At 37.4% G+C, this 15,878-nt stretch overlaps 1 protein-coding gene across 2 annotated transcripts in view; it reads right to left on the bottom strand.

Moving 5' to 3' along the window:
- Nucleotides 1-2,753: 2,753 nt before the first annotated feature.
- The window catches only part of TTC8 (tetratricopeptide repeat domain 8), a 41,285-nt gene continuing 28,160 nt past the window's right edge, over nt 2,754-15,878 (bottom strand). For both annotated transcript variants that reach the window (XM_058806806.1, XM_058806805.1), the window contains 6 exons: nt 12,254-12,364; nt 9,538-9,677; nt 8,232-8,406; nt 6,859-6,981; nt 4,919-5,002; nt 2,754-3,320 (listed from right to left, as the gene is read on the bottom strand). In XM_058806806.1, the coding sequence (XP_058662789.1) occupies nt 3,204-3,320; nt 4,919-5,002; nt 6,859-6,981; nt 8,232-8,406; nt 9,538-9,677; nt 12,254-12,364 (750 nt within the window). In that variant the 3' untranslated portion in view covers nt 2,754-3,203. The remainder of the gene's footprint in view (nt 3,321-4,918; nt 5,003-6,858; nt 6,982-8,231; nt 8,407-9,537; nt 9,678-12,253; nt 12,365-15,878) is intronic.

Raw genomic sequence — 15,878 nt, 5'->3', positions numbered from 1 at the left:
TTAATTTTGTTCTCATTTGCAGAGAAAGGGGCATTTTGCATTCTACACTCACCACATGCTCTCTTGTCTCCCATGATGGTGGGATAGCAGTTCAGTACTAATCTGTGACCCACGCTGAGCACCCACTGATTGAGGGTGTGTTAAGCCTGGAAAGACATGAATGAGCTTGAAAGCATCCATCAGAAAGAAGACAAACATGTGGTAGGTAGTGAGAGATACTAAATACAAAATCTTTCACAAAACTTGATGCTGCTCCAGCAGGTAATAGCTACTCAAGTACAAAATAAGTTCATTAGAAGAAGCTCCTGGCTTAAAAACCTTGGCTTGTCATACCAGAGATAAGACTGAATGACCCAAAAAAATCTCTCCTTCTAGTCTTCAAAGACGGCAAGCAATCAAAGAAAAAAACCCAGCAGCAAGAGCAGTAACAAAATTGGATAATTATCCAGTCATACACTGACTGAACTGGCACCTAATGGCAAACTGTCTCTGTCCTGTACAACTTCTAAAACTGCTTTTTGCAGCCAAAATCATCCACAACCCTTAAATGTGAATTGTGATTCATTTCAGCCACAGTTTTGTGGCTATAACAGCTGTGGCTATAACATCCAGCAGAAGAATCAAACTCCTTTAATAACCCAACCCTACATTATCACCTTTTAATTGGATTCATCCATTAGAAAGACCCAAGCAAGAAGGATGGTCATGAAGGATGAAACTGATGGCAACAGCCATAAACTGTACAGGGACACAGAAACTTCAAGATCTCCCACACATCTGCTTCGAGCTTTCCTCCAGGCAGCTTTGCTGTGGAACCATTAGCACTGTAGATTAAAAATTTGTGGGTTTTTAAAACTGTATTCTATTCTCTACTCTGAAGAGGCTTTGTAAATGCCGGTCAGACATGGAGCTGTGCTACAGGGTTGGAGAAAAAATGTTTTCTGTGTTCCAGAAGTGCTGTTTGCAATGCCGGGGTCACTGTGCTCACAGGGCGCTGCTGCCGCTGCCGCCCCCAGTGACCGCGGGCGCTTTGCCCCAGGCTGCGGGTGCGGCGTTTGCTGCGGCTCACTCCCAGTTAACACACAATGAAACCCAAGGTTCTTCCAGCACGAACGGCCTGCTGATTCATCTGCTGTTGCGCTGTGCTGTGCGCTCATCACCACGTTTGATTTCATTGGAACCGTGCTAATTGTGAAAAATATACTGTCAGACCCTTGCTTTGGGGCAAAAAGATCCACAAAGCAAATTGCTGCTGCCTTTTAGGGCAATCAAAATACACCACCTAAGATCAATTTGGAATGGCTTGCAGAAGCTGCAGAGTAGGGAGTTTAAAAGGTTTTAGTCCTTGTTTAGACCTTTGTATATTTTTTGGGAGGGCGGGGGAGAAGGTGAAGTTTTTTAACATCTGATTTGCACAAGCCTATTGTGTGAAGGATTCCTTAACACACATAATCCTTTTCCCTTTGGATCTTCATACATTTCCCAATAAGAACAATGAATTTGGATCCATGTTGTAAGGGACACTGTTTGCTAGAAGAGAGTTACTCAGATCATTAACCTGAGCAGTGAACACAGTAAGTGGCATCTTATAAGCACCTATGTGGAACTATCAAGCAGCCACAATGGATTAAAAACTGTAGTCACATTCCTCATTTCTGTTCCAGTTCATATAGAAATAGGCTTATTTACTATGCAGTTTGAAAATTACTTCAAGTTAATAATATGACATTCAAAAATTCTCAACAGTCGTGTTTAAACTGCTCAGACAATTTTTTTTCTGGTACCTCTCTAAGTTTAGTAATGACAGCTGAAAAGACATAAATACCACAGATCAAAGGATGGAACTTTTCTCTACATTCTTGCATTTTGGCAGCCAGCAAAATCTTAACTAATGAGAATTACTGGTAACTAAGATTCCCTTTTAAATAGATTGCGATGAATTTCCCATAATATAAAATGAAAATGGACAAAATAAAATTCCATAAAAGATGCTGCATCTATTCAGCCAATAATGCTTTTGCACTTCACACCATGTGACAGCAATTAATGAGTGTTTCTGCCACCTACAGAATGCTCTGTGGGGGAACCTGTGGGCACACTTCTCTAAGCTCCCCAGCATCCACCTTCACCAGCTACAACTGTCAAAGAAGAGGGTGGAGAAATAACAAATACTGAAAAAAAGAGACTCATAAGATTCATAAACATGTTTAGGGTTGCCCCTTAAGCTAAGACATTCACCTAATACATCAGAGAAACACAAAAAGATTTCAAAGGTCTGTTTCAGGGTGTCCCATTTCAGATTGCTTTAACATCCCACATTTCTTAAAGGTCTTTTAAAAAGGTCAGGTTTGGAATTCATGCAAATTTATTCCTTTTAGCTAAAACACAAAGTATGACAGAAAGTCTTCATTTATTTTTAGTAGTAGTGTTCCTGTGGTTAGATTGATCCAAATATTTATTTAGCAATAGTGCTTATGTGGTAGCACATGTAATCACCCCATCAAAGCCTTGTTCTCAACTATTGGTTCTTAATTCTGCAAGCTTCTGAATGCCCATCTCCCTCACTGAGACCCAGCATAAATCTACCTCCTGGGTAGAGAGGAACACATGAATTTATGTGATTTTGTACCAGTTCTGTGGAGTCTCTCAAAATGTTATGACTATCAACCCAGATTTTCATGGCAATAAGAATGTAATTTAACTTACATACACAAATGAGACAAACCATACAAACTGAATTTATTTAACTCATACAGTACAAGGAATATAAGAAATTTTGCTTTACATATGTATTTAAAATTCTTTTTAAGTATTTTAATTTTAAAACCTCACATTCATTTAGAAAGTATACTATCAAAAGCCAACTTGAAAACCAGTTAGGAAGTATTTTTATTCTATTTCTTCAGAGATTGTCACATGGGAATGTTTAAAACCAACTTTTTTTCTGCATAAAGTCAGAAAAAAAACCCTTTTCTGTAATCTCTTGTGTACATAGCTGCAAAGTTTTCTAGCTGCATTTGAATAAGTGTTATCTTTAAGGATGATAAGAAATTGAAACTCAATCTTTTCTTGCTACTCAAAGTAACACAAGCTTTGCCACAGGAATGCATAAAGTATAGTTCATCTACTTTGAGCTGGTGCTCTCAAAATGTATATGGGACATTTGCTCTGGCTAGCTTCTTACATAATAAAAAATTTGCTTATCAGAGCATAGCAAAGTGCTCCTTTAACTGTTTCATGAGCTGCTGTGTATCAACATGGCCTGGAAATGCTTCTTCAGACTTCTGAGCCGCTGTGTAACTTCTCTGAAGATCTCCAACCTGTAAAAAACACACAAGCTGATTTTGAAAATCCAAGTACTGCAGTGTTTGTACTCTTTGCATCCTGCGCAGTACATTTCTGGTGCTCACAAATTTTAAGCACAGCTGGTCGAAAGAGCAAACAGTCAGAGTAAGGACATTTGGAGGCTTACATCAAGGGATAAGAAAGACAGAAATGTCATTTTAATGGATGATTCAAGACATCAACTTAACATAGCCCATTTCACCCAACTTCTTGGAGAATGGACAAGGTACACACCATGCCCAGTGCTTGAAGTATGGAGGAATAAAAAAATAGAAGTTTTGCTTTTAAACTCCATAGAAGTGCTATTGTATAAACAAGCACAACACAACTCATCAGGCCTTTGTAAAAAAAACAACTGTGATTTCCTGCTTCCTCACAGAGATGCACAACAATTTTGGAGAACTAAAGGTGCTCCTCTGTTGCTCTTAGAAGAAATTGTTTGCTACTTAGAGAACTTCAATTTTCCTAAATAGGCATAATTTTTTGGAAGGATTAAAAGGAAAGGATCTCAGAAACTGGGTTCAGCAAAAAAGAACCCAAACAATTGGGAACACATCTACTAAAAGTGATTACTCCTAAAGGGGAAAGGAAGATCTATGGACAGCCAGGAGCCTTTTTTGCTTGTGCATCGCTCAACACAGAGATTCAGCGTGGCAAGAATTCTCTGAAGGAGAAAAAGAAGGAGAAAAAGCCAAAGTCCTGCCCAGAGAAGTCATGTTCTGTAAATCATGGCCTTACACTGAATTTAAGGATTCCATTACCCCACTGCACCAACACCTGGCTGATGTGGCTGGCTGTCTTCTCCCACAACCTGTGAGAGTTCTTTGTGCAAAATCTGCTTAACAAGACATCTGCAGACTAGGATTTACTCCCCAAACAGTAAGTAAGAAATGCAATTATTCAACACCCTCTTGTGTTTCACAATGAAGAGGATACATTTACAAATTAATGGGTTATTCCCTTCTTAAAGTGAGTACTTCAGCATCTATAGGAGTGGAGCTGCCCACACAACACAGATTCCTAACAGAATCATGAAGGTGTAGGCACAAGCAAAGAAGCAATTCTTTTCTTGTGAAGAAACAAGAAAAAATTTGTACAAGTTTCTCTTATTAACAGGAATGCTGGACACTGTTAATACAGTGTCTTAGATACTCTGTATGAAATAGATTATTAACATAAAAAATCAGAGGTTGTAAAGCTGAATAACAGCTTTTGAGATCAGTAAGATACTGTTAGTAAAGGATATTCTTTCTATCATTACTAGTAAATCATATGATATTATTACACTTCACATTCTGAAAAAGCTTCTGACTGCAAAGACTGTAGATGGAATTGTTCATCTTCCAGGCATTTGGACAATTATAAAGTTACTTCATAGCCAGTTGGCCTCATTTTTTTCTCAAAAGAAAACACTGGTATTAAAATGAAAATGTAAAATTTAGCATTTTCCTTCAGTTTATGCACTCTGTATTCTTTTGTCTTATCTATCTGGAATTCTTAGTAATAACAGTAAAAAACCAGCTGCCTCACCAAGGCTCAGTTTTTAGATAATAAGAACAGGATAATGCATTACCTTCTCTGAGAGTATGGCAACATTGAAATGGGGCTCATACATGTGAGGTGCTAATGATGAAGCAGTCTGCAGCAAAGCTCTTGCCTATACAGAGAAATGAAAAAAATAATATAGTGACATCTGGGAGAGAGAGTAACAAGAATCTAATGCAATATTCATAATCCTTCAAAGAAATCATCCTATGTTTACTAAGTCATTACTAAGAAAGCCATTTTCAAAAAGGTTACATCAATAGTGTAGGCATAACAGAATCAAATAACATTGAAATTAATAAAGACTTTTGGTTGAGTCAGGAAAAAAAATTATTGGGACATACTGTATTAAGCAATTCAATTTTAAACCCTGAGGACAATACATCACATAAATGAAATAAAACTCAAAAAGAACACCCCACTGTATTTATCTGTTGTCTCTGACAGCTCTGTCTTAAGCATCCCTGAAACCATAAATTTTATCATATAAATGACAGCTTTCACACTCAAACATTTAAATAAAATTAGGGGTTTTTTCCTCACTAGCAAAATAGAGGCATTAAAAGGTAAAACAAACTAAGTTCTCAGAGAACTATATTCTCTGATACTCTAAGTATCAGAGTGTATAGCTTCATGCTGTAAATCCAATGCAGAATTGAGGTCCACTTGTAAAAGATTTTACTAAAAAAATGCAGAATTAATGGGGAAAATTCCAAAACCTTTAAAAACAAAAGTTTCTATACTATAAACTGTGTAAGTAACTATAAACTGTGGCGAGACCGAGCTAGGAACTTATTAAAACTTCCTACATCTGAAAAATCTGAGTACATGCAACAGTACTTATGAAAGATCATTGTGAAATAAAATCCAAAATAAGCAAAATATCAGCCCTTTTTTATTCTTCTGTGCATATTTTTATTGCCAAAATTATCTCAATTTTTAATTATACATGTGATACAAGAAAAGACCTGAAAATTTTAAGCTAAAAACTAAAGTAGGCAGGAAGATATTCTAATGGAAAGGCTCTTCAGTGCTAGTTATGAGCAACCAGAACTTCCACAATTGAGGGTATACTCCACTAGGGAATCAAATGTCTAAAAATTTAGTGATTATGAAACTGAAACTAAACCCAAAGTTTATCTGTCACTGGAAACATCCAGTTCTAGGTTGATTTCAGTGTTTCCATGGTAATTGCTAGGTTATCTGAATAAAGTTAACTTCTGTCTAAGACAATCTGCTCTTAAAAAAGGTATTTATAATTTATTTTAGCTCTATGATGTATACATGAATCCATCAAATTAGCTTGTTCTCATGAGGTCTAAAACAAGCCCACATTAGTTCTGTCCAAAACTGCCCAAACAACACATTTCCCTGCATGTATATAAAAATGGTTACATTTATTCCACCATGCATGTCAATTATATATCTAAGCACAATACACTCAGTATACTCACATTGGGTAAGATGAACCACCAAGATTATTGATGCAAAGGTGGTTATCAAGAACGTGTTGCTTTCTGACAAAATTCTAATGTGATCTCCTTGCTAAAAAAGGCCCAACTTTCAAGAGAAAATCTCATTGGTCTTTTCTGCCACCCAACAAAAGTATGTTATCTACATTTATAAACTGAATATACAGTCAAAGTTGTCTTTTAAGTGAAGATTTCAAAGTCATGGGGTTTGCTTTGGGTATCAATTAAAAACAAACAAACAAACATCTCAACAACTGCAAAGTTATTGGAAACCCTGCTTGTTTTGATGATTCATTTGGATATGCCAAAGGATAAGCAGTTTAATGGGAGATGGCATGACAATACACCAAAACATGTATAATAGTCATCCATGTTCTCTGCCTGTAACAGTAAGTTAGACATTCACATGATGCCTCCACCTCAGAGAAACGACATGTTTGTCAAATACAAAATGCCTAAATGAAGCATTCTCCCTAGGCTGGGATCCAGCACTGACCTGTTCAGTGTGACCTTTTCTCATTTCCAGCACAGCCAGGTTGTTGTAAGCTTCTGCGTAGTCGTTATTGTTGACTAAGGTCAGCTTGAAACACTGGTAAGCCAAATTCAGGTCTCCTATGCCCTAAAAGAAAGACTGTGTTTTCATTTGTGAAAAGACTGGAAACCACATGCATCTGTTTTTGTTTTTGGAGTATCTTTTCAGCCATAGTGGAATGCAAATTACAATAAAAACATGCTGACCAGAAGCATATGTGCTTTCTTCCCAGATCCTCTCGTTTTTTCCTTATTCTTTCTCTAGACAGAATCATTTCTCTCCAGCAGAAACTTCCATGCTTCAAGAGATAGTCACTTCATCTAATTTAACTTTTGGATTATTAAAGTGGCATCTAAAGATTATGCTATCTGCTACTGTCTTAGCAGGGTAAGAAAAACTGAGATGTCTCCAGGGGAAGTCATCTTGCTTCTCTGTCTCTACACATATTTAAGTTAAGGAAGATTCACTCTTGAATGATGGAGCAGCTGACTAATACTACTGTAGTGTTAAGACTGACACTGACACAGCATCCGGTTAAACATCAAAAGTGACAAATGCTGAAAAATACAGGCACATCAGTTCAAATTTCAATCTTTAAGGCAGTATAAATTACTGTGTTTATCCTAGCTGCAGTTGTGTGTCTGACTCAAATCATTATCAGGAAATGAAAACAACTCATGTTAGAAAACTCATGTCAAAAACTTCATTCAGCAAACTTATTCTGGGCATGTAGCTAAAGAAAAATCCAACACAACTTCTTGCAGAACATCTGCAAAAATGGGCAAGACTGTAAGAAAATTTGTGTAGAAATGTAACAAAGTTTATCATACAACTACACGATATTTCTATAGCTGCCTTCAAGACAGAGGAAAATACCTTCTCAACAATGACCTACTTAGTGCTTTAGTATTGGCTACTTGGGGCTGAATGTGTATTTTTATGACAAAAGAATCAGTCTAATTCTCCATGTAAAACAAATAACAGTTCCTAGAAAAATATCTTGAATTTTTTTTTTTTGTCAGATTAGCTTATTTTGCAGCCAAGGCCTTCAAGGGCTGGTATATGTTGTAATTTTTTTAGAAAGATGGGAAGGTTAAAGGTAACGGGGAGCGAGCGTCTTTAAGCAGGAGAAAGCCACACTCTGTAAGGTACAGAGTTTTTTGTCATGCTGCTTCTTCCCCACTGAAGTGCAAATAAACATTCCATCTGTACTGGACTTTATCCTGTATATTATCAAGTTTTGTATTTCCAAGAAGGGAAATTACTTCTTCTTAGTTATTTTTTTACATTTTTAATAAATTTTACTTATTCAGAAAGATGGTTATTATTTTTCATACCACAGCCACGTGTCCCAAGTTGTACCACACATCTGCTGTCTCCTCTTCATTTTCAGCCAAAAACAGGGCCCGTTCAAATGAAGATAGTGTCATATCATATTGCTGGGCATAGAAGCAACACAGGCCCAGATTGTTAAAGAGCTGGCAGTTATAAACACCCATCTGCAGGAGCCGTCTAGATCGAAAGAAAACATTTGTTTTATATTTTTTTTAACTAATTTCAAGGAGTTCTACTCTAAAAGACAAAATTATCTCCTCCTTTCTCCTTATTCTGAGAGGGTATAAAAACCAAGTGTTACAGTCCTACACTTGTTAGTTTCGTGAAGGACACTGCAAGGTATTTTTTATTAGAATCACAACTGTGCACAAGTCTGCATAAATTAGTAACTTCTGTCTTCTTGACTGGGTGACATGATCTGACTTTACTGTAAGACAGATGTAGCAGACTTTCTGTTTCCTCTTTCCAATCCCTCAATATCAATCAAGCTGTAGTTTGCTGCAGTTACTTTATATAATTCTTAAGACTTCAATTTTTTGCTTCATTCCCATCCTTCAGTACTGCTCTATTAGTAATAGTATATTTAGAGGTGAATGTATATTAATCTTACACATCAAGCATAACTCAGATTTTGATTCACATTGATATTGCTTAATGTGTCTTTTAAAATGGAGATGTATTATAAAAATTCTGTTTATTCATATTTAAAGCACCAAGGAGCTCAAGTCCAACAGAAATGTGATGATAGTGCTCTTGCTGACTTAATCTGCTCTTAGGGAGGGAACATCAGGCTCCTTTGCACTCTGACTGTATTGAAATAAAAATCAAGCAGCAGTGTTAACACTATTTTTTCACTGCTTTCAGTAAAACACACAGGAATTCCAACTGCATTCCAAGTCAGGGATTTTATGGTCACAACACTTGGTCACTTCAGGTGGAGTAAGGGCTACAGAGGAAGTCCTTGTGCCTTCTGTATGCAATTGAATTTGAGGGCAAGATCCACTGTTCTCAAACTGCCTCATGCTGTGAAAAAACTTTCCTTGCTTATTGGTTGAATGATAATCTATGTTGATACTTCTACATACTCCTCATCTAACGATTTCAAGTTTGTAGTGATGTACTTATCATTGTATAAAAACATACAGAAGTTGTTACATGGATTTTATGGTAACATTTGTCCAAGTGCTCATTCCTACTCCTATGCCAATCTCCTAATTAATTTTTTTCCTCCATTAAAATGATCAAACCTGTATATTACCTTCTCACATATTCTGTTCCCCCTCCCTCCCTGTCCCTAAGCACAGATACCTGTAAAACCGCAGAGCTATCTCAGGTTGGTCTGAATAAAAATGGTTACTGCCAATGCATGCAATGGCTTCCACGTGAGTATTGTCTTGTTTCAACACGTCCTTATAGTACTCTGCAGCTGAGGAGATATTGTTCATTTCCTACACAATTGAACAAAAATTCCAATTACTTCTACTGCTTATCACCTATTTTTAAAGTGGAACTCATTAAAATGTTAATCTACAGAGTGCTTTATCTATGCCCTGTAGAGTACCCAACTGAGATTAATTATATATACTCTTAAAGTTCTCTGATTGTACCATTCAACACCACTGTCTGGCATCTTCACAAACAACACACATATCCATGAGAGGAATGAATATTGATTTATTAGTAGTATCTTTACCTGAAATTAACTCTATGCCACAGCCACAACAAGAAATTTATTTGGTTTTTATTTTTTAGAAAAAGAGACAGCCTGTTGTATTGAGTTTGGAAGCTGAAGGGGGACTACAGAGGTGGCTTCTGTGAGAAGCTTCCAGAGCTTCCTCCACATCCAACAGAGCCAATGCCAGCTGGCTCTGGAATGAACCCACTGCTGGCCTCAAGACTGAGCTCATCAGAGAAGATAGTTAAAACTCTGTGATAACATATAACAGATTTAAAAAGGAAAAGAAGGCTTTTGCACAGATGTAAGAGTGAGAATACATGAGAGGAACAACTCTGCAGACACCAAGGTCACTGCAGAAGGAGGGGCAGGAGCTGCTCCGGGCACCAGAGCTGAGATTCCCCTGCAGCCCGCGGTGAACACCATGGAGGCAGCTGTGCCCCCGAATCCTGTGGAGGTCAACAAGGGAGCAGAGATTCACCTGCAGCCTGTGGAGAAGCTCCACGCTGGAGCAGATGACCCTGCTGAGGGCTGTGACCCTGTGGCAAATCTGTGCTGGAACAGGCTCCTGGCAGGACCTGTGGCCCCATGAGGAGAGGAGCCCACACTGGATCAGGTTCACTGACAGGATTTGTGACCCTGTGACCTGGGGACCCTGTTGGAGCAGCACCACGTGCAAGAGACATTGCCCCTTCTTGCACAATGTCTTGTGACACCCACAACTGTGCAGTCAGTTTCCAGCATGGTAACACAGAACAGACTGACTTCACCAGACAATGTCTCAACTATTTTCAGTGTTTTTTAAATCAAGTCATTAATTGCTCTGGACAGAAACGAGAATATAATTATATATGAAAAACTATTATGTGCTTTTGAAAACCAGAATTATGAATTTACCAAAACTTGTACTACCTAGGATATGACAGTTAAGAGAACTGTACTGCATATAAATGTATGCTTGGATGTGTGCTACTTGGAAGATGAATTAGGGTAAACTCACTGCTAGAAATGACACTGCACTGTTTCTGAGGAGTGCAAGTCCCTGAGAACCTATCCCCACAAGAAAAAAAATATTAAAAGATTAAGCTTGCTTCTTATATATATGTTTATATAAGAATAATTTCTACCTGTGTGCTGTAGATACAATGTGCTCCCTACATAACTAAAGAATAAGCTTTTATATAACCCCAACAGTGTATTTAGCTGCAAAAAAAGAGGATTTATTGTGGTTCAAGGAAATAGTAATTAAGCAGTCCCTTTAAATATTAAGTAGTTTTTTTAAACCAAAAACTTTCTATAACTCTTTGTACTGTCAAAAGTTAGTGACTGAGAAGAAAAGCTCTGATTAAGATGTCTGATACAAATATTCCACTTGTGAGTCTATATAATAAAAGCAACCCTATGCTGCAGTGCAAATCTTTGCTAATGAAGCTATAATCCTTCATTCAAGTGTCAGTGCAAAACTAGATCCTGTCAAATATATTCTGCTTTTAATAATTCCTTAAAGTGTTATGCAATGTTTTGTATGGTTCTGAAAAATAACATCTATATTAAAAACTATTCAACAATTCAGAAAGAAAAGGTTCCAAAAATTATGCAGCTGTTTTTTTCTTGCTGAAGGACAAAAAGGATTTAATATGAAAATGGATTAAGGCTTAGGGGTTAGATGAGAACGATGAGAACAGGATAGAATGCCAAGCATGAATACAGACACAAACACAAAAAAAATTCATTACTTTGTTTTGAACATTTGTTCTTGAATAGCACTTGACCAACTTTCAGCACAGAAACAATATGAAATCCACCGTTTTACATGAAAATACACAATTTTAAAATATAAAATACATGGTTACCATGCTAAGTTGAAAGTACTTTATAACTAACTAATCCTACTTCATACAACATTTACTTCCTAACTAAGAACATTCACATTCTAATTGCTCTCAGAGCATTAAGAGACAAATGACAACACATAGTGCTAATAAAAACAACACAGAAAAATTAATTATTTTGCTGTTTAATTTTGCTGGTTGGTGACTTGAGCAGTTTTAGTATGATGAAATACATATAAACTAGCAAGGACAACATCTGGACAACTTGACTTAATATGGACTTGCTTCTGCATGCCAAGGGCAAATGGGATCTCACTGGTGTGATTAATTGCTGAAACAAATAAGCCTGCAGGGCTCCCCTGACATTACCTTGCTACCTTTGTGGAAAGTTACCTGTTTGCATTAGTGACACTGAAAATCAGCACAGTTGGGTTTTGATGACCTTAGTTTTATTCAACTACTGCCTCTTTTCTTTGCTGCATTTGGCCCCTATAAGGATTGCAGAGTGAGTGCATACCTCATAGATTCTGGCAATTCCACAAATAAGAGTCACTTCTCCAGGAAATCGCTCTAACCCTTGCTTGAAAAGGTTCAAAGCTGTTACAGGCTGATCCAAGCGCAAATACACCTAAGCAAATAAAAAGTGTATATAGATGTCAAATGTCTGACTTTCATACATGTTCAGCTGTTTAACAAGGGAGATAAATAAAAGGGATGACACCTCCATTTATACAGGAAACCATTAGCTGAGATGATGAATAATACAGGGAAAATAATGGAGTGAATGCTGAATAAATCTGTGTAATGAAGATAAAATATGCTACTTAAAATAATTAAATTTACCTATATTGATCAATTTGAATATTACTAATTTAAAATATCTTTTTATTTATTATCATACAGTTTGACACTGAGGTGAAGGTATCACCTTGAATTAAAAAAAAAATCACCTTGTTTAATGTATTTTCAAAAACTTGTGTTTAGGCTTGAAAGAACAGGATCTTCAGGCTGACAATGCTGGAATATCAAAATGTTTTACTTAGTTGAATAAGACTGCACTGCACAGAGCAGTGACACTTTCAAGTCTCCTTACTGCTCAACCAACCTCCTCTGTCACAAACAACAAAATCCTATGGAAAGAGGACAGTTTTGCCTCTGTGAGTTTGGCTTCTGTGTTGGTTATGAAAATGTGCAGTGTGGATAATAATTGTGTGAGAACTGGACATTCAATATGTCCAGTGTTGATAGGGACCTCCTCAGCAGCTGTCTGAGAGTATAGCTGTAAAGCCCTCCTGCTGTGGGGTATGGTAAACAGTCACAGCAAAGGGAAAAACCCTGCACTCATGCTTGGGGAAACTAGATGGCTACAATGATTTCTCTATCTCCCACTGAGTGGAAAAGGATTTTGTTGGAGAAATAGTATATTAATCAGTGCTAATATATGGTACTACTAAAGAAGAGAAAGAATCTGTGATTGCTAACCTGATACAACCTTTTTGTGATGAAACATAAAACAAATATCAGTGTTAGCTGAACAGCTGAGAAACCTCCAATTTGTACTTTTGCTCTTAAACTTCATGGACTTCTGACTGCCAACAATTACAACTGTACATTGGTTTTTTGCAATCCCACAGATATATACTGCTGTAGACACTTGCAAAGAATTCTTTCCTATGACCACTCAATGACATTCTTAATTATCAAAGAGCTGACAACTGTGAGTGTCTTCCACGAAAGGGACTGCCTTTCCAAGTTGGTCATTGGCAAAATGTTAAAATACAGGCATTTTTTTACTCTCATTCTGCTAATGTCACTCACTCCTGTATTAAGCTAGAAAGTGAATGCCTTCTTGTGAAAATCTATAAAAGAGCAATGGTTTTGGAGGGCATGGTATTTAGTAGATTAGAACCACATTAATTACATCATTAACCATGAATGATGCATCCAATTTAAGAAATGGATAGTGTGAAACCCCCCTAGATCTGCCCCTTTTTTATATTTTTATCTTTGTTTATGAAGTATGCTTTCTGAGGATTAATGACTTAAATCTGCTTTATTGCTTTATCTAGAGGCTGACTCCAAAGATGCTAAAACTCACATGGAAGATGCTCACTTCAGATGCTAAAACCACACAGCCACAGTACTCTACTATGTAATTCCCATATCCAGTGTGATATCACACTATCCAACATCTCTGTATACATGTTGAGCTGCTCTCTAGATAAATGGCAAAGAAATTAAAAAACAGGTGGGGCAATTTCCATCTACTCACAGTTGCTTTGGGGAGACCTGCTCTTTAAAAGTACTACAGCTAATTATGGTCTATATGATAAAAGGAGAATTGCTCCATTCTCTTTTTGGTCTCTCTCTTATCTCTTGTAAAAATATCCCATTTCTAGCTCTTCTAGGTCATGAAATACTTTGTAACTTCACAGCAGGTCCTGACTGCTGTCACTGACATCTTTTCATAAAAATCCTTTCTTTAAGATTTTCTCTTCTGGGAAGCTGAGGCCCCAGAAAAAAGAATGTAAACAATGGTTATCTGCTGCTGTGGGATGTAACAGGTGCACCTGTGATTGGCCCATGTTAGATGTGTATAGTTAGTGGCCAATCCAAAACCGAGCTCTCTCTAAGACAAAATCAGAGACAGCTCCTTTGTTATTCATTCCTTTTCTATTCTTAGCTTAGCTAGCTTCTGAGAACTTTCCTCTCTATTCCTTTTAGTATAGTTATAATGTAATATATATCATAAAATAATAAATCATGTCTTCTGAACATGAAGTCAAGATTCTTGCCTCTCTCTTCATCCTGAAGACCCTTGCAAGCCCTGTAACAGACTGCTTTAAAGATTCTTACTTTTTTTTTTTCCTTCTTTTGGTCTTTTATATTTTGTAAACTACATTTCAAGGGAGAGATCATTTTCAAGAAAATATTATTAAAAACCCAGAGAGCTATTGCAATAATGAATATAAACAAAACGAACAAGTATTGTAGTACCAGTATATTTCCTCAGAACTTTATGCAATCTTATTAATTTTTAATGGCTGCTTAACTTAAGCCTGATTTTTTCAGTTCTGTTAAATTGAGCCATATCTCTGTGCCTTACTGTATTGCCTGTCCACTGACACTGAATTATGCTGTGCAATGTTTTATATTTGAGCAAGCTGGTCTATAAAATGGGAGGTGGAAGTTCAAATGCAGCTCCTGCCTGAGCTAGTACTGATGTAGGGGGATGCAAATCTCCTCTAATGAATCACTGTTTGTTAATCCAATTACTCTGCCAATTGAATAATTCTGTGCAGTTCATGGAGCGAGTCCAAAGAAGGGCCAGCAAGATGATTAGAGGGATGGAACACCTCTCCTGGGAGGAAAGGCTGAGAGAGTTCAGTCAGCCTGGAGAACAGAAGGATGTGGGGTCACCTAATTGCAGCCTTCCAGCACTTGGCAGGACCCTACAAGAAAGCTGAAGAGGGACTTTTTACAGGCACATGTAGTGATAGGACAAGGGGAATGGCTTTGACCTGAAAGATGGTATGTTTATATTAGATACTAAGAAGACATTCTCCACTCTGAGGGCAGTGAGGCATTGGAACAGGTTGCCCAAAGAAGCTGTGGATGCCCCATCCCTGACAGGGTTCAAAGCCAGGTTGGATGGGGTTCTGAGAAACCTGGTCTAGTGGAAGGCACCCCTGTCCATGGGGGAGGGAGGGGGGATTGGAACTGGATGATCACTGGCATCCCTTCCAACCCAAACAATTTGTGATCCTATGTATTTTGTAGAATGACTTGTGATAGAGACAGGAAAATTAATAAGCTTCAGTGAACTTCAAACACAGTACTGAAGACATGTCTCTAGATAGCAATGATGATCATTTAAATACAAAACATAAATTGCTCAGGAAATGTAAAGCACATATGAACATCTGAATTATCCACTAGCAGTGATGACTTTTGGACAGGCCGGTGGCAATGAGCTTAAGGGGAACTGATAAAGAGCAACTGGTTTCATCTCCTTCTAGGACACACAGAAGAAAAATGCAGTTTTATTTTCTCACAGGCTACCTTTACTTGAATGTCTTAGAAAACGTTTAGAATCTAATGTGTATCCTGGTAAACAAGTAGTTCTGAGACTCAGCTGTGCC

This window comes from Ammospiza caudacuta, chromosome 6 (genome assembly GCF_027887145.1).
Source record: "Ammospiza caudacuta isolate bAmmCau1 chromosome 6, bAmmCau1.pri, whole genome shotgun sequence".
NCBI classification, from domain to species: Eukaryota; Metazoa; Chordata; class Aves; order Passeriformes; family Passerellidae; genus Ammospiza; species Ammospiza caudacuta.
Note: the sequence above shows the minus strand (reverse complement) of the source record. Positions and strands in the feature narration are given on the sequence as shown.